Consider the following 18,013-nt stretch of genomic DNA (forward strand, 5'->3'; position numbering starts at 1 on the left):
TGTTTGCTATCGCAAGACCTGTATTTTGAGCTCAATACGATAAGCTTTCACAAGTAAATAAGGTAGAAATATAACCTTAAATTTTATGGTTAACATAAGATTAAATCAAACTTATAAAATATATAAATAAAGTTCATCATGAGACATACATTTTACTGCGCGGGGTTTCCTTATTCCTGATTCCGCTCCTGCCCAAGAGAAGGACAGAACGGTCCTTACGATTTGCTCTCTCTTTCTATTCCCGGTTACACTTTCTGCGACTACAGTGAGCAGTCCGGTATTATATGTCGATGGTTACACTATTCTGCCTCGCGCAGAATTTGTAGTTTAAGGTGGTCGGGGCCTTCGCGAAGATGGCTGCTTTAATACCAAAAAATACTTTTGCTGTCGCAAGTAAGAATAAAGCGTCCGAACCTGATAGAATTACCTTGCTTGGATTAAATCTTGATTTTATGTAATTAATGTGTTCACTTAAAATTCATTTGTTTGCATGACAATGAATTGTTTAAAAATAATTACATAACTGTTATTGTACTATTATACTGCCTTCAATATTGATAATATTCTTTTTATGTACAAGTGCATCTTATGCAATTTTATTTTCCTAGAGAGACAATCAATATGTGCTACTGGAGTAGCTGTGCAGGTTTGTTACTACTCGGATACACCCAGGATCATAAAGAACCCAACTACTGCAAGCTTGAAAAGAGGTACTGGTGGCCGTAGCAGTTATAATGGAATTACATGTACTATATTCGGCAATACCGGCTTTCTGGGCAGATATGTTATCAATCGACTGGGAAAGATTGGAACTCAGGTGAACTATTTAATGTATCCGTTGAGTCTCATAGTATAGAACATATCTAACCTATTTCTTAAATGCTTAATGCAAATTTCCTTTCTGTGTAGTTGATATTGCCAACTCGTGGCGATATGTATGATTCCATGCCTTACAAGGTAGCTGGTGATCTTGGGCAGATTCTTTTCCATCCCTTCGATCTGCGTGACGAAGAGTCAATTCGTCGTTGTGTTAAATATAGTAATGTAGTGATCAATCTAATAGGACGTGACTGGGAAACCAAAAACTTCACTTTCAATGATGTCCACATCGAGGGTGCCAGGACTCTTGCTCGGATTGCAAAAGAGAGTGGCGTTGAGCGCTTTATACATGTATCTTCAGCAGGTGCCAATCCTAATCCAACGGTTAGTTAATTTTTAATTTAGTATCATATCAGCTAATTGTCACTCATCTCTTTATTCTCCATAGCCAATGCTGCTCAAGAATGGTTCCCAATTCATGAAAACCAAATGGTATGGAGAGCAGGCTGTCAAAGAAGAGTTTCCTGAGGCTACTATTGTAAGACCTGGAACAATTTTTGGTCAAGAAGACAGATTCTTTAAGTGTTTTGGTCATTCATGGAGGACACTATTTCAGTAAGTCTAATTTAACAGCATAAATCTAATGTAACTAAAACTTTACTGAAGTTTATCCTTTGCAGGAGTATTCCTATCTGGAAAAAGGGGGAAGCTACCGAAAAGCAACCACTCTGGGCTGGCGACGTTGCTGCTGGTATCACTGCACTCGTCAACGATCCCAATACTATTGGCAAGACCTATCAATTTTTAGGGTCAGTATAAAAACAGCCACAACAAAAACCATTGGCAAATGCCAAATGTCTTGTAAACTAAAATCAATAAGACAACTTTCAGTACTTTTTGTCTTCCAATTTTCAGACCTAAACGTTACAAGCTTTCTGAAATTGTTGACTATTTATTCCGCATCATGAGAAAAACTCCGGATTTAGGATTCGCCCGTACAGATGTCGAAACCTCGTATTTCTTCCAGTTAAAGGTTACCATTAACGAGAAAATCAGCCCAGCATGGCCAATGGCTTATTTACATTGGGAAGGTCTAGAGAAAGTAAGTTAAATAGTAAAGAAAAAGAAGATTACAAAAAATGTTATATAAAACAATAGAAATTGAGTTGGTACCATGTATTACACTTGCTGTTTATTTCTACTTTTCATCAGGAAGCAACGAGTGACAAATACGTGAAAGGTATGCCTGGCCTAGAGGACTTGGGTGTGAATCCAATCGAAATGGAAACCCAAGCAGACTGGGAAATGTTTCTCCACAAAAGTAACCGTCATTACAAAGAGAGTCTTGGAGAATTCGACAAACCAGCTCTGCCAAAAACAATTCCCATCTTTTAAGAATGGTGAAATTAGTGTACAGTAATGAGAAAATACACGGTTATCAGTAGCAGAAACGAGAAGTTAGTGATTACGAGTACCTTCCTGACCTTGAAGGAAACGACGGTTACAGCGTAAGATCATAGTGAACAAGAATATGTCAAGCAATCACCGCTATTGAAATATTGTAATAAACTCCACAAGAAACAAACACTCAATAAACTTGTAAAATATTCATTGTTAATGAAAGCTTTTCACGGAAGTTAAAATTGAATTAATTTATTTATTGTTCTTACGACAAACTTGTATATTGTTTGAGATTCATTAAACATGAAAGGAAGGCAAGCTTTGACGAGGTCCTTCGACTCTGTAAAAAATACGAGCTAGGTTGGTCCTCGAACACGTCCAAATACAAACGATTGCATTGATTAACGGCGATCGTTATAAATGATTATTTTTATCATTCTAAAGTGAATGCACGATTACTTCGTTCGCAATAAGAAGAATCTTTAATATGATTTATAATGACCGAAGCTTTAGCGTGTAGTCAAAGCCCTGGTGGATATTCGACTGGAGTCTTCAAAAGGGAAGATAAAATATGGTAAGGAATCGACGAGCCAAATACACACGACGAGACCCGAGTCCATTACCTTCTATATTCATTCTGAGGGTAATTTCTGGATTTTAAGAAGTAGGACATTGTTAGCTGCAAGAAGATGACCTTTTGGATGATTTGACTGATGTCGGATATAAGTATAGACTGTAGGACTCGGTTCGATTCTAAAAAGAAAGAAAAATATGAGTCGAGTCGGCTCGAAGATTCAAAAATGACTAGGATTAATGAGGTCCATGGAATAATGAGCGTGATCTCGACTTGCTTAACCGATAATACTGAATATGCAATTCCTTATCTTAAATACTTTCATTTTCGTTAAAGCTTAAAGTAAACTTACGTCTACTGACTAGACTAGAAAGCTCTCGGGTGGCACGAATTGTATTCGATATTGGACTAGAGTAAAAGCTTGGAGGATTTTCTCCTGGATGGATGTACGAAGAGGTGTTGGAGAAATGCGTATACAAGGAAATCTTTCGTTCAAGGTAGGATACCTATACATCAAACTTCTTTAAGAAAGACTATTCCTTGCTTCTCCTTGAGGATGACGATTCTAATGTGGCCTTGGAGGTCATCACCTTGGAACAGAAGAGATCCTCTTGACTGCAGGAAGCTGACTAACGAAGCGAGTCGCCTTCTTCTCTTCAGAAGAAGTTGCTGACTGCGAGGAAGAACATGATGAGTATTAAGGTCGACCGAAGATCCTGACCACGGGAGCCCAGGTTATCCTTGAAGACCTTCTCATGGCACTTGGCAATCCCGTCGAAGTCAACGACGCTCATTGGTTTCCCGTTGAATTCAATTGGTGAGATACAGAAATTATGCAGTTGGAATTCCATCGTAGAACCGTTGACGAAATCGCTCTCCAGAACGTTATGTATCTGACAGTCACAAGGGAAGTGATTATTCAGCGCACTGATCGTACCAACATCCAGGATCGTATCGCTTGCACGAGGTGCCTCGAGTATGTGATTTCCAAGGAATCTGAACGTCCCGATCTCGTTGTCGGCCGACAGATTGAGCTGCTTGATCGCGTCGATCTTATTGTTTAGGATATTCAAGTTATTTATCCGTCTTAGACCGGTGAACGCGTCCTTGTAGATGACGCCCAAATCACTCTCCTGAATGCTCAGGACATGCACATAGCTAAGTGCTCTGAACGTGTACGGCAAGAGTCTTTTCAGATCCATGTATGTTAGTTTGAGCAGTCCGATATGTTGAAGATTATTAAATGCATCTGATTCGATCTCCTTGATTCCTGATGGTAAAATAAGCCTTTCGACATTCTTGAGTCCCGAAAATGCATAGCTCTGTATAGTCACTAGGGGATTATTGCTTAGGAAGATGAACTTTACATTATCGGTGCCTGCAAAACTATAGCCTTCGATGTAACGAATCTTGTTGTGTGCCAGGACCAGCATTGTAATATTCTGTAGAGCAGCAAACGAATACTGTCCCACGTAAGAGAGTGGTGTATGCTGAATGGATAGCTTACGTAAATGGGGCAGTCCACGAAAGGCAAAGGGTTTGATCAAAGAGATATTGTTCCCATCTAGAGTCAATTTACGTAAATACCGATGAGCAGTAAAGGCTTCCCTACGTATAATAGGAAAGTTATTCTTCGTCAGAGACAAGTCTTCCACGGTCAATGGCAAACTCCCATTGGGAATCTCGTGTAAGCCTCCCGTATTGCATAACACCTACAACAATAAAATCAGTAACAATATAACAGAGGCAAAATGCTATTAGTGTAAGGATAACAAACCTGTGTGAAGGAGAGGCATATGCATTCTGCAAGACACTGCGAAGTTGAGACAGTTGATGAAGCCTCGTCCTGCAAGGTAATTGTCAAGCTCACTGTTGCCCAGCATGTTAGAAAACAGATCCAGGTCTGCAACAATAATTAACAAAATATAACCAAATACAACAATTACTCCAGTAATATGTGCAATCTAACCATGCGTGGGCCCCAGTATAATTTCTCAGTACATCTTCTAAACATTCTAGCGACAATGACGACAAAAATTTACAATAATAATTTGCCTAAAATCCTTCATACCGGTGAAAATAATAAAATCAAATGAAAATATTCCCTCCTAAATATTCTTAACCGCAACTCCGACACGACAAAACCATATACATTTATTAAGGAACACATGACGCGAGGAAAGGATAAAATAAAAAGCAATAACTTACAAGTTTCGCGACTCCGTTGTCATCAAAAATTCAAATACTTTTCTCATGAAAAATAAACCAGAAACGTACAATCCGCCGAAATGTGAAATGAAAGCAAACGTCAAACACTGATTAAAAATGAAAGGACTAAAGTACACAATATAATTTTTAAGCAAATAACATAGTGACAATTGGTCCATCTAAAATAAAAGATAAACTTTAAGTCCAAATAATTGTAAATTCATTTAAATATTTGTTTTCCAATAAATTAATCCACATTATAAAGAAGTAAATGCATTAGACAGTGTTCGGTATAGTGTACATAAACACGATGCTTCAAATACGAAAATGAAAGATTAATGAGGAATTCTCAAAACAAATTGCAAGTGTTGTCCTAGGTTCAAAATGGTGGCGTACGCCAGATTTTCTGTAATTATCGTTAAAGAGATTCAAAGCAAATACAAGCATTTGTACCTGCGCTTTGCGATACATCAATCCCGCGGAGTTTAGGACGCATGCCTCGACCACCGTGAGGCAGTATCTTCGAGGAGGGTCCTCGTGAGACCCTGACGACTTTCGAAAATAACACCTCGAATGATTCACTGATTAACAATTAAACTTCGATTGGCCTCTTCAACTTCCCAAAGAAGACGTGCTATCCTCGAGGAGAATTCTCAAGATTTACTACAATTTTCGAGGAGCGTGCAGCGACCTGGACGTACCTAGCTTTATATTTTGTCGACCCTCCTGTTGCGCAAGTCCGTGTATAATTCTCTACGATGCTCCAGTGAGATTTATCAGCTAGACTTTTTGACCTATGAAAATCCCACAGGCCAAAATGGCGAACCTTAACTGGCATTGATTAACATGCAGTACTCAAAATTACCTAATACTGTATAAACGTTAAATAAATCGTCAACAAAGATTAAATGAAGTTACTATTTCAGATATATCATAGGACACAAATGATGCGAACTTGCATATTTTGAAGATAGCCAATTTCCAGCATTATCTCCTTAAGTGCTCTGTCAAATAAAGTAAAGTTCTATACGAAAAAACTGAATAATAAACAAAATATTGCCACACATAAATATGGTAGACAAGCAAAAACCATATATAACCTTATAATAAAAATTGTAGTTTTTCCTATATATTAATAATGTATACCGGCAGAGCCAATTGGACAAGATAGAGGAGGATATTCTATCGATAATATATTTCATAACAAACTTGCACAATAATTGATAACACGCATCGACGAGGTCGCAATATATCCGATCGAAATTAATAACCCCGTGCGTGGGCGAAACACTTCTTCTGTATATTATATACTAATATATATATATAATCTTCACAGTAATATCTAACATAGTCAAAAAAATCAGTCTTACAAATAATACAACAGCAGCGGTTGTGTTTAAGGCAGCGTTTGAGGGTTCTTTCACTTAGAATTATGTACAAACGTTTTCTCTACTCGACGGTACATTATCCTTCGGCAGTTTCAACGGTAAGTTAAGTAAAAAAAAAAAATAAAAAATAAAGGAAAAAAATAATAGAAAAGAAAAAAAGAAATACCGCGAGAAAATAAGAAGACGAGACAAATAATAATGACACTAATAATAATAATGATAATAATAATAAAAGAGACATCGGAGTTTCTGAAGACGTACAAAATGGAGAGTTAAAAATAAGAAAAACTATTAGTGAAAGAAGACAAATTCGTTACATCCCTGATATTAAAATTAAAGCTCGTCGCCTTTCTATTTTCCATTTTAATAACGTTTTACATCCGAGCTCGCGTGGCCATTGAAAACAAAATAAAAGAAAAAGAAAAACGTGAAGAGAAAATAGCTTTAAAAGAAAAGAACGAGAGTTCTGAACACAAATAGAAGTTATACCTTAAGCAATCTCCGGTACGCCGAAGCCCGCTGCGAATTTCACCGTACAACAACAATTGTTTAATGATCGCACAACAAAGCAATCGTCGCTTAATTATCGACAATGTACAATAAGTTCCGGCATTTTACAGGATCGTAGATAAAAATTCTTTATAGGGACTTCGACTACCAGATCATGGTTTTACATTAAAGATGACTTCTCTACGGTCAAACTTCCGACTCCCATACAATAATATAATATGTTGATATAATATATAATAATATATTCCTGTCTATATAATTCAGTGCTGTTTAAAAATTCCTACTACAATAGAGTTTTGGTACTATTGCGAATGTGCAGGTACTGTCTGTGATTCGAGGAAGAACGAATTGCTCTGCTTGCGAACAATAGTGGATCCTCAAAAGAAGGAAGCGGAGCAACAACAATAGAAAAAAATCAACAAGCAACAAATACAAAATTTGTATAAATACGACGAAGAGAAGGACAATGTAAAAGGCGACAGAAACTGCATAAAAAATCAGAACGTCGTGAACAGACGAAGAGACAAAAATAAATTGTTAAAATAATTAATTGTTCGTACAATAAAATCAGTTGATCAACGAGACGCGACGACGAATCGTCGCGAATAATTCAAGATATCAAACAAACTAAAAAAAAAAAATAATTCTTCAAACAGAGCAAAACATTCTTTCGCTGTATTACATTCTTATGGTAACTAACTATGGAATGAACGATTTACGGCGTTCGAGGTAGTCGTTGTTCTTGTACTTGTGTTATGTTTGTATCCTTATTTCATCTTCTTTCTTTTTTCGTATCGCAAACCGGTATTACGTCACTCTCGCTATAATACGTAATACAAAATAACGCGGTCCCAGAGCGTCATTCAGAACGACAATGTAACTGTAACTTCCCTTGGAGTTTATAAAGAAAGAAAAAAAAAAGCACCAAGAAAATCATTAGCCGAGTATGGCGGTTTTCGCGAAGTCATCTAATATCTTGGCGTTACGTTAAAAAAAAAGAAACGTTTTTTTGTTCTTTCTTTTTTTAAAAAGAGTACGGTTCCTTTTGTTTTTCGAGACAAAGCCGTTGGACGGCTGCGCGATAAGGCAACTGACGTGACGTTAAAATATATATATATAAATATATATAAACACCAATATATATAATTATATATATATATATATATATAAGGTATATAATAATATTAATAATATATAATCCTAATAAAGGTCCGAATAGTTCGTTTACGATATATTTATAACTTATGTGTGTATATATATATATATTTATATCGAGGTAGATAAATATTTATATATATATCTTGTATATATATATATAAATATCTATATATATGTATATAGTATTATTTAGCAGCGTGCTTAGAGGATTGTCGCTTGCCTAATTAATTTTTTTCTTTTTCTATACTTTCTATACTTTCCATTCTTTCTCATTCCCTTATTCTCTTTCTCTCATCTATGGTATTGACAGTAGTCGTGACGTATATGTTACGGCTTCTCTCTCTCTCTCTTTCTGTTATTCCTGTTTTTTCAATTTCTTGCTCGTTCACAGTTTCCCATCGACATCGTTTAACTTCGTCCCATCAATCCGTTATTAGTTTCTTTTTTTTTTTGTATATCAGTCTTACGGGTTCACGCGAACGTTTCGCGTTCGTTGTACGTCATTTGAGGTAGATTTTTTTCTTCTTCTCTTTCACATAATCCCATTCACACTCGAGTTACTTAAAGTTAATAAATGTCCGACGCTAAACAATATAGATACAATAAGTTTAAAACTCTACTACATGCCGTTCGATTAATCATCGAAAAAAACCAATCATTCGGTGCAATTATTTCGAATATCTCGCATTCTTCCGTTTCACGCTTTTTCCGGTATTTTTTCCTTCGGTTTCCTTTTTTCCTTTCTTTCCCTCTTCGTCCCCGCCCACGTTATATCCTGCCGTCCACGCGATATGTTTCGATTACGATATTTCATTCCTCCTCTCTTTTGTTTTCGCTTGAGCAATATTGCATCTGCATCCCAGGGCCATGCTGCTTGATTATAAGTTTTCTTTTTTTTTTCTTCTTTCTTTCTCTTTGTCTCACGTATCCATCCTATCGGCTTCTCCCTCCTTATCACTCTCGAGTGTACCTTTACAATATATAATATTTATATTTATCTACGCGTGTACGTTATTATTAGAGAAAGGGGATTGAAGGTATGTCCTGGTCGGGGGGAGAAGGGGCTTTCGGATATATCCCTTATATTAATGCTAAGCTTAAGTTTCTCTCGTATAACGAATCAACAGTTTATCTCAGTCAACGTAAAGAATCGCTCTTGATTTTTTTTTTTCAAACCCCTTATATGCTTCTTACTCTTTTTCTTTTTATTTATATCTTTCGAACGCGTATCCTCCCCTGTTGAAACTTCGTGTAATTTCTTCTCTCTCTCTCTCTGTCTTTCTTTCTTGCATCGTCGCGGCATTTAATGCATCGCGGGATTTCTCTTTAGTTTTATTTCTCCCTTTCCTTCGTCCTTGATCTCCCTTATCTTTCGATCTTTCTCATCAGCCCTTGTGTGCCTCTCGCCAATACCGAAGAAATAAAGAATGCGTAGTCAAAGGAGAATTAATGAAAAAAGGGGGAGAGGGGAGCGAGCAGTGCGCGGTTCAGGGGCTGTGCGGACTATTGTTTAAACAATATAAATCTACATCGCGAAATTCGTTCTCGCTTAATGAATGGCCGACGAAACGTAATTTAGAGAAAAAATATAATATAATATAATAATAATAATAATAATAATAATAATAATAATAATAATAATAAACAAAGACACCGTATAAACGATCCACGGAGTATTCCTTGGAAAGTCCGTCATTTTTATCAGGTCGTATCTACGGGGTTTTCTTTATAATCATTTTCATCTTTATACGCGCAAAATCTTTGAAAGACTTTGCGACTCTCGTTACGCTCTCTCTCTCTCTTTTTCTTTTATACTCTTTGCGGGCTCTCCAAGGATATCCCGTAACGTTAACGCGGTTCCCCTTGCTCACTTGAGCACTGCGCGATTTTTCATTTTTTTTTTTTCCCCATTACGCATCTCCTTGGATTGGAACTTCCTCACAGTCGCAATTCTCATCCGCATCACATGCTACAGTAGTTACATGACGTTCGATGACCTCTCTCAGTGTCTTTTCTTTTTATCGACGCAACCTGAAAACCTGAATTTGTTTCCCGTTTACCCTCGTTGCTCCAAGAGGTCAGATGTAGAGAATCGACGTCGCTCTGCGTACCATTAAAATTGAAATCATCGAACGTCACGCAACTGCACTCCAGTAGCCAACTGGCAATTCCACTCCAAGGAATGTATAAATAAAAATCGCGAGTAGCAAGCTAAAACGTTGGATCACAATGCGGTATAGGTTAAGTGTTACTTTAGATGCCCAGCTAAATCCAGTGCTCTGAGAGGCTCCTCTGCCAGAGATGGCCAGGCCGCACGAATCGTAATCAGTCTCGAAGTTTACGACGCAGAATCAGTCTTATGTCGGTGGTGTTGCGTGCTCGCATCCGAATTTGTGAATCAGTTGCGTCCAGAGTTGTCAGGCGCATCCGGTTCTTCCTCCTTGATTATGGAAGACACCGGTGGTACGATCACGCGCAATTCAGGCTTCCTGCCGACGGAGAGGTCTTCCACTTGATCTTCAACCTGGGGCTGTTTCGATACTGAAAGTACAGCCGGACTGGGACTGCATCGCGCCATGTCGATCGGATCACGTTCCTTGCCAAAACTCGTTTCCAGAACGGCCGCTGGCTCGATCAATGCGCTACTATTCTCGTTCTCCGACTCGGAAAGACCTCCATAGATTCCCCCATTGGCATTTCCACCGATGCCATAAGGGAAACACGCACCACTGCCATTCGAGCTTCTCTTGAACGGCCTGGACGTCGTAATGCCCAATTTCTTAACCTTATCGTACAGAGTACGCGAGGGCACTCCGTACTTCCGTGCTGCTTGTAAAGCACTCATTCCCGACCTGACAGCTTCTATTGCAGACATTATGTCGTTCCTGGTGTACTGCTTGTAACGCTTCCACTCTGGCTTCTGCGTCGGTACGTAGTTTACTATACCTGGAAGAACGAGATGTTGTACAGGTATAGGGGGAAAGAATTTATTGGATAAAGGTACAATGCACAATGCTGTAAGGAGGATCGAATTACGTACCGGACTTGGTGTCTCCTGCATAGGACTGTGGTGATGGTTGCTTCTCGTCCTCGTCCATCATTGAGATGTCAGTGTAAGGACTGTGAACGGCGGCTTCCCCATGAGATAACTCAGTCGAGTTCCTACGATCCACCTCGTTAGCCGACCCATTGCTGTGAGACCTAAAGTGCGTCTCGTGGCTGTCCGGATGCAGAAGAGGAATACCCTGAGAACTGTCGGCATGACCTTGTCCAAGAACAGTTCTCAGGATAGGAGTGTCTCGATTCATTAGTAAATTCGAGAGCTTCTTCCTCTTTAGTGGTGAGGTATCAGAGCCATTGTCATAGGATCCACCGAGCATGGCCGAGTGCTGGGCGTGATGCGGAGGCTGATGACCAGATGCAGGATGCTGGGGCAGGGGCATTCCTGACAAGGCCCACATGGGTAACGAGAGCCTACCCTGGGCTCGGTCCACCGGAGACTTCCCATACAAACTGTACGGCGTTCCCGTCGAGTGTGGCGGTGAGATGTGTCCGGAACTGTGGGCTGCGCTACTCGTGGTACTCGTGGAGATGGCTGGAGGTGGCGACGACGTCTCACCCTCGTCCCGACGACCTTGAGAGCCATTCTCCTCCACGAGACCCTTCACCTTCAGCACCTCGGCTACCTTCAGAAGACCACCAAGCTGCTCCTGCGCCACGTTCACCTCGCCCCGGTACATGTACTCCAGGATTGCCTTGATCTCTGCATACTTCACGTCCTTCAGGACGACTATTGGATGCTTGCAGGGTAGGTCGATGAAGAGCGTCTGGAAGTAACTGGAGCAGGCGGCTAGCACCATTTTGTGGCATTTTACAGACGCACCACCGTCCACGGCCAGGGTCACGTCCGTGAACGCTTCGTTCTGCAGAAGCTCATCGAAGACGGTGAGCAGATTTGAACGATGATTGTTCCAGCGGAGGCAGTATTGTTGAGATGCAGTCCCCATCACAATTTCGTTTCCTAAAAATAAAAAAAAATACATAATTAATATCAGTTTCAACGTAAAGGTCAGATTGTGGAGTAATAAAAAAAAAATTAAACTGTAACAAGGAGTATAGATTTTATGTCAGTAATTCATCTGAATATTCTTTATACTATAAACAGAGAGGAAATGCATTCGAGCGAACAATGGGCGAATCTACTATTTCCAACGGTACGAGAAAGAGGGCCGCAGTTGCACCTGTGAACGCGACACAATGCACATGCAGGTCCGAAAAACTTTTCAATGACCTTCGGTTCTATTGACACGAAAGATGAATAGGATTTAACATTGTGTCCCGTCACGCTTGCGACACCTAGTACAGGTCCATAAGAGCAAGTGTATCGTTGCATAACACCAAAAAACATTTTAAATATTCGCATCGGATAGACCAGCCTCTCTGAACGATCAATTCCATCGATTTTATTACAAATAAAAATAATTCCACCCCCGAAGCTTCGAATATAATTGAGAAAATAAGAATGAAAAAAAAGAGAGGATATTCCCATCAGAGCGTCCCAGTTTTCCAATAATGGTCCCCCATGGTATTTTAATCGGCAAAAGGGTCCCCTCTTTACGCAACGAGAAAAGAAAAGGAGGACGCCTGAATACGGCGGACCTCTATTTCTCTGTTTGGCGAATAGGGGGACACCTGAAATCGAAGTCCCGTTCGTTTTCGCTCGCACTTCTTTTTTTTTTCATTTCTCCCCAATAATCCACTTCTCGATCATTCTCGTTAGACCTCTACACAAATGACGGTTCAAGGTTCTTAGCTCGCGGCTCTTCGACGGATATTTGCTTAGTCCCTGGTGCGAACCAAATTTAGAGGAGTGTAAATTGCTGCGTTATCTGGGCCTCGACTCGAGGCCAATGCACTTTTATTAGGACTGCGTGCGCATTTAAAAAGCTTCTTTCTGCGCGCCATATTCGGCGATCCACGACACATCCATTTTCCGCTCTCCCTTTCTTCGCTTCTTGCACAGTCGCCGCCCCCTCCCCCTCCCCCTCCCCCTCTCTCTCTTTCACCCTACACATATACATACATGTATATATATATATAACGCACAAATATTTCTTTCTTCCTAGCACCTCGACTTTCCCTGCTTACCGACAATCGCAGCCTCCCCTCCTGCCCCCCCACCAACCGACTCACAATATATGCCATTCCTCCTCTCCAGCTTGACTTTTACAACCCCGTAGAGAGAATCCATATTTCCACGAAAGTAGCAAGACTCCTTATCAGAGCCGAGAATCTTCACATTACAATAATACACTTTGTACGGTCATTGCACAATTCCATTCTGTGCTGCTTTCTATCAGTTGACATGAAAAACGTTCTCACTTAACCCAAGAAGATGTTGTATGTATATAAAATCGTGCGGCGGAGAAAGAAAGAGAGGGAGAGACTGTGTGCGTGCGTGTGTGAGAGAGATAGAGAAAGAAACATATGCGTATTCAACGCGACTAGCCTCAAGTGTGACTATTTTTAATCCGGAGTACTTTGAACCGTTCTGTAATTCCAATTTCATTCGCGTACAGCCGCGCTGCGCTTACAGTCGTATCTAAAAATTCTGAGTTTTATGATGGCCGCCAAAGGCAACGAGATCTTGCGCGACTTACGTAACCTTCCGAGTGCACATATTCTTTGTCATTGTCCTATACCTACATATGTATATTATTGTGTACTAGAATTGTGTTACGCGATTGGCAGCATTGTACTTTCGATCAATTCTGATTTTATATATGTATACTAAGGTCTTCGCCCTTTTAGGGTTCAGCCACAAGGCCTCCGAGGGTGTGCAAATTTTATGGACTCGGGTCGTTTAAAATGGTTCCCATGACAATTTTACTTTAGTATTACACAACACGAATTATACCTGAAATAACCTTGAGAATTTCGCACAAAAACTATGGCGACGGATATTTTCTAATTTATAGCATGAATACCCAAAAAAACATTCGTAATGTCTTGTAAATTTTGAAATTCACTCACGAGATGCAAAACGCATCGCGATTGACACGAATTTGAAAACGCGCACGTCGTTGGGGTACCGACGACGGCAGTAACGTTGCTCGTGGGAAATTTCGTTTTTCCCGAGAATTACTACGGCTTCCTTTTACCACATGTTTCCATTCGTACGCTCTCAGTCTCAGCGGGATTGATAAATTGCAATACCTACCGGTTTCGCTTAGCAGAAATTCAATAGAAAGACCCGCGCATTATATTTCGCCTAGCCACACACACACACATACACACATATACAATATATAGCTACCCCACATCTCAAATGCATTCGATCTAAAATACTGTGACTGAAAATCCGTATGATCCTTGAGCCACGATAATTTGTCTGCTTGTCAAAGCAAAAGTCAATTGTTGCATACATTTTCTACATGCACATCACGTACGGCATTATCGCAATCATGTGAGCACAGCGCAGGAGTCAATCTCAACTACGAATAATCCGTCTTGGCAACGGGAAACAGAAAAAAAAACAAATATTCGTCACCTCCCAAACGCAACGATACAAAAAAAATTACAAACTACAATCGCATAAAGTGAACTTACGTGTTTTCCGGGAGTCCGAGAGGAATGTAAAAATTTAAATGGCTGCCGTTGGCTCGCGGCAATGTTTCCCCGCGATGTGGCCGTACGTCCGTCCTTAGGCGAACCAGGGTATGGATTTAACGCATGTGCGCGTATCGGTTACACATAGGTGTTTACGGTCGTTGTGAAAACAATTTCTCGTGACGACTCACTTGGTCGAGTGGTTCGAAATTTTTCTTTTTTCAAAGAGATATCCAAAATATATCCAATTTTGTGAAGTATTGAGGGGGATGACGGCGAAGGAGGAACGTCGGTAAGAAGGAGGAGGACGAGGGAGAGAGGGAGATATAGAGGGAAATGTATATATGCGACAATGCAACAGACAGAGTCGCAACCGGCGAAACTCAAATTTTGCAAATGTTACGTGGGTCACCCGTCATCCCCATGACGTCCAGTGTGTCCTGTTTATTTCGTCTTCGTTCTCTTGAATTCTCCCCCCTCACGGCCAAATACACTACTTCTCTTGAGCGTATAAACGCGTGTAACCAAAGCCCACGAGGGGTACGTGAACGCGAAACGAAAGGAAGGGAAAAAAAAGGTAAAATATATATTTAAAGAAAGAAAAGGCCAGTGTTTACGTCGGCAAAATTTTTTGTCACCACACAAGACAATGGAATGAGATCGCGCACACCAACCCCCTCGCAAAAATCTCAACCGAATCTCGCGTTCACTACGAGGTCCGCGCGTTCGTTCGTGGTTGCACTTAAATGCCACATTTGGAGGACTGGCCCGTGGGCTCTCCCAAAACTCTCACTGTCTCTCTCTTTCTTCCTTTCTCCCTCGCTCCTCTTCTATCCTTCTTTTTTTTCGTCTCTCGCCTCGAGTCACGCACTCATGCACACTTTTTTCAACGCACGCACGCACCACCGCACCGACACACGCACTACCACAGTCTCTTGCACATTTAAAATCCCGTATGCACGTGTACGTGCATATATATATATATGCTACGAAGAAGAAGATGATGAGGAGAAGGAGCACCGGTGCCCAAGTGTTATTCACTATTAAAGGACGGTTGCGTGGTGTGGTATTATATCGGCGTGGAGAAAAAAGTGGCTGCTGGTTGTGATGCAGGAGTAGGAAAAGGACGGTAGTAGTGGCGATGGTGATGAGATGGTAGTTGTAATCACTATGTTAGCAAGGTAGTAGTATAGTAACGATGGTAGTGGTGGCAGTGGTAATGGTAGTAATGGCAATGGAGGAGGAAAAAGAAAAAGAGGGTCTCGTAGCAGCAAGGAGGATGCGACCGCCGTGGCAGCCGAATGAATTCTGAAGGGAGGTTGCACGGAAACCGCGTGTTAGACCCTCTCGCGACTGCCAGTTTTGCCTTTTGCTTCTAGCGAGTGACGCGAGGTGACTGAGCGCCCCGCATCGACAAGGGTGGCAGGCCGATAGCTCAGCTGTTATTGGTTGTTTGACCTGAAGGGGACAGCTGATTGGTTCAATGTACCTCCCCACTACTCGTTCGTTTCCGTCATCACATACGAATCCTACGTGCAGTCCCTTCTGTGTCGAACGCGTATGTATACGTCTGACTGACACAACCGAGCGGCATAAGTGTGTTGGGAAATTTAGGGGAAGCATTTCCCACCATACAGCGAAATAGTCTTATAAAGCTGGGAAGATATCTTCTTGGACTTATGAAGGGACTCTAGATTAGAGTCTAGTTATGTGTCAGGGAATCGAAAGAAAAATCGCCACCACGCCCTTGGATATTATACGTTTTTCTTTTTTAGTTTTTAAGAAACGTCTTTAGTCTGGCATTATATTTCAATTGGACCTGACATTTTTTGTTTCTTCTTATAGATTGTTTAGAGATGTAATGTATGCCGGATAAAGCAGTGTGATTTTTATACCTTTAGAATCTTTCAGATGACGGTTCGTATTTGGTTTGTCAGATTTTCTGAAAAATCTGCTTAGGTCGTCTCGTGAAGGAGGCACTCAATGCGACTGGATCTCGTATGGGCTTGTTTCCCTTTCTCTCTTTCTATCTCATTTTCTCTCTCAAGAGAAATTCCCTTCTCGCATGGGATAACTTTTTTATGGTGGGGTAGGTGGAATGTGAAGGTGGCAGGGTGAATCTTTGTCCCGTTGCGACATCAAAAGATTCCTAGTCGACGGCGCACTGGCTCCGCCGAATTTACAAATACGAGCCAAACCAGTATCGTCTCTCACTGGCAAAGCCAAACCAGCTTGGTTCACCTTTTTATTTTCTTCTTTTTTTACCTTCTCATCCAGACAACACAACGAGCATAGAACGAGCTAGACCAGAATTTTCTAAATCCTCATGACGACCGTCACGATTGCTCTCAGCCTCTTCTTAGCTTATCCTCAAGACTTTCCAGAATGATCGTGAATGCTACTCTCCATTTTATTTACATATAATTAGTTTACATATTATATACCAAGTATCCACTTTCCGTGCATTTACGAAACAAAAGTAAATATTACCGAAAAGAAGGGCGCGTCAAATTGGCGCCAGCCTGCCACCTAGTGGCAAATACGTTTATTATCGCAACGGTCTAAAAAGACACGATCGACCCTGCCAACGTAAGAGAGCAATGTCGAACGGTCCGTTAAAGCATATGAAAGCGATAAAGTCGTAACGGCGTTCTGCAGTATCTACAAGACGAGTGTTTGCTCATCGCGATAGCCCAAGAGCACTTCCACGATTGTGCGTATCTGTTCGACTGACTACCATGCCTATCCAATTGCACCGCACACCGCATGTTCGTCCGCGTTTCTTGTGTGTCTATTCGAATAGTTTTCATCTTTATCTCTTAAGCTGCTATGACAAAAAAACAATTTCACGAGGGCCATACATATCCAGTGATCGTGCACAGAACATTTATTAGGTGATTTCAAAAATTATTAAGCTCGTCAACAAACACGAATTGCAATGGCAACGAAAATATATTATCGTACCGACATATATTATTGATCTGACACAAGTGAGTTTAGAAAAAACTTAACTTTAGTCTTGATAATCATTTTTTTGAAATATATAATAGTCTGTACCTTATACAGTGCATATGCTGTATAGTCGACCAATCGTCTGTGCACGTCAAAAGGCAGGGGCCTATTTACGCATTGCAAGCAAGCAAAAAGGCCATTGACCGAGTATTTCCGAGGACGATCGATGATGATGATGATGATGATGAGAGCTACCTGCTGTCTGGATTGTTAGTCACATAATGGAAAAGAATCTTCAAAGCATTGGGCCAGTGTCAAGTGCAATTATGTCATCTTTCTCTCTCTTTCTTTCGTTCTTCTACCTTCCCTAATTTCTCATGCTCCCCCCCCCCCC

General features: G+C 40.6%; 3 protein-coding genes across 8 annotated transcripts in view; 1 reads left to right on the top strand and 2 right to left on the bottom strand.

Annotated features, from left to right (window-relative positions):
• The first annotated feature begins 234 nt into the window (after positions 1 to 234).
• LOC107268556 (NADH dehydrogenase [ubiquinone] 1 alpha subcomplex subunit 9, mitochondrial) lies at positions 235 to 2,458 on the top strand. Its single transcript, XM_015741454.2, has 7 exons — positions 235 to 393; positions 609 to 817; positions 910 to 1,203; positions 1,268 to 1,434; positions 1,500 to 1,628; positions 1,735 to 1,921; positions 2,032 to 2,458. The coding sequence occupies exons 1-7, from the start codon at positions 354 to 356 to the stop codon at positions 2,212 to 2,214; spliced, it is 1,209 nt and encodes a 402-aa protein (XP_015596940.1). The 5' UTR covers positions 235 to 353; the 3' UTR covers positions 2,215 to 2,458.
• Position 2,459: 1 nt separating this feature from the next.
• Positions 2,460 to 6,068, bottom strand: LOC107268554 (leucine-rich repeat-containing protein 15). Of its 2 annotated transcripts, none has more exons than XM_015741452.2 (3): positions 5,456 to 6,068; positions 4,572 to 4,697; positions 2,460 to 4,506 (listed from the first exon to the last, which is right to left on the bottom strand). In XM_015741452.2, exons 1-3 carry the CDS (start codon positions 5,471 to 5,473, stop codon positions 3,451 to 3,453), a joined length of 1,200 nt encoding a protein of 399 aa, XP_015596938.1. In that variant the 5' UTR covers positions 5,474 to 6,068; the 3' UTR covers positions 2,460 to 3,450. The 2 variants fall into 2 exon arrangements, with proteins under 2 accessions (XP_015596938.1, XP_015596937.1); XM_015741451.2 differs by lacking the exon at positions 5,456 to 6,068 and adding an exon at positions 4,764 to 4,983.
• A 114-nt stretch (positions 6,069 to 6,182) lies between these two features.
• LOC107268553 (protein jim lovell) overlaps positions 6,183 to 18,013 on the bottom strand; it is a 13,586-nt gene continuing 1,755 nt past the window's right edge. For 4 of the 5 annotated variants that reach the window (XM_025085863.1, XM_025085862.1, XM_025085861.1 and 1 more), the window contains exons 3-4: positions 11,099 to 12,079; positions 6,183 to 11,004 (exon numbers count right to left, since the gene is read on the bottom strand). In XM_025085863.1, coding sequence (XP_024941631.1) covers positions 10,457 to 11,004; positions 11,099 to 12,065 — 1,515 coding nt within the window. In that variant the 5' untranslated portion in view covers positions 12,066 to 12,079 and the 3' untranslated portion in view covers positions 6,183 to 10,456. Of the gene's footprint in view, positions 11,005 to 11,098; positions 12,080 to 14,667; positions 15,912 to 18,013 lie in introns of those variants that run through there. The other variant, XM_015741450.2, reaches the window with a different exon arrangement.

This window comes from Cephus cinctus, unplaced genomic scaffold (assembly GCF_000341935.2).
Source record: "Cephus cinctus unplaced genomic scaffold, Ccin1 Ccin1_scaffold0564, whole genome shotgun sequence".
In the NCBI taxonomy this organism is placed as follows: domain Eukaryota; kingdom Metazoa; phylum Arthropoda; class Insecta; order Hymenoptera; family Cephidae; genus Cephus; species Cephus cinctus.

Excerpts from the sequence above, each read along its gene's own strand:
- LOC107268556 (XM_015741454.2), top strand. The coding sequence starts at position 354 with ATGGCTGCTTTAATACCAAAAAATACTTTTGCTGTCGCAA. Across the intron at positions 1,435-1,499 it reads TCATGGAGGACACTATTTCA|GAGTATTCCTATCTGGAAAA; the intron begins GTAAGTCTAATT and ends TATCCTTTGCAG. Across the intron at positions 1,922-2,031 it reads ATTGGGAAGGTCTAGAGAAA|GAAGCAACGAGTGACAAATA; the intron begins GTAAGTTAAATA and ends ACTTTTCATCAG.
- LOC107268554 (XM_015741451.2), bottom strand. The coding sequence starts at position 4,808 with ATGTTTAGAAGATGTACTGAGAAATTATACTGGGGCCCACGCATG. Across the intron at positions 4,698-4,763 it reads TATACTGGGGCCCACGCATG|ACCTGGATCTGTTTTCTAAC; the intron begins GTTAGATTGCAC and ends TTATTGTTGCAG. Across the intron at positions 4,507-4,571 it reads TATGCCTCTCCTTCACACAG|GTGTTATGCAATACGGGAGG; the intron begins GTTTGTTATCCT and ends TTATTGTTGTAG.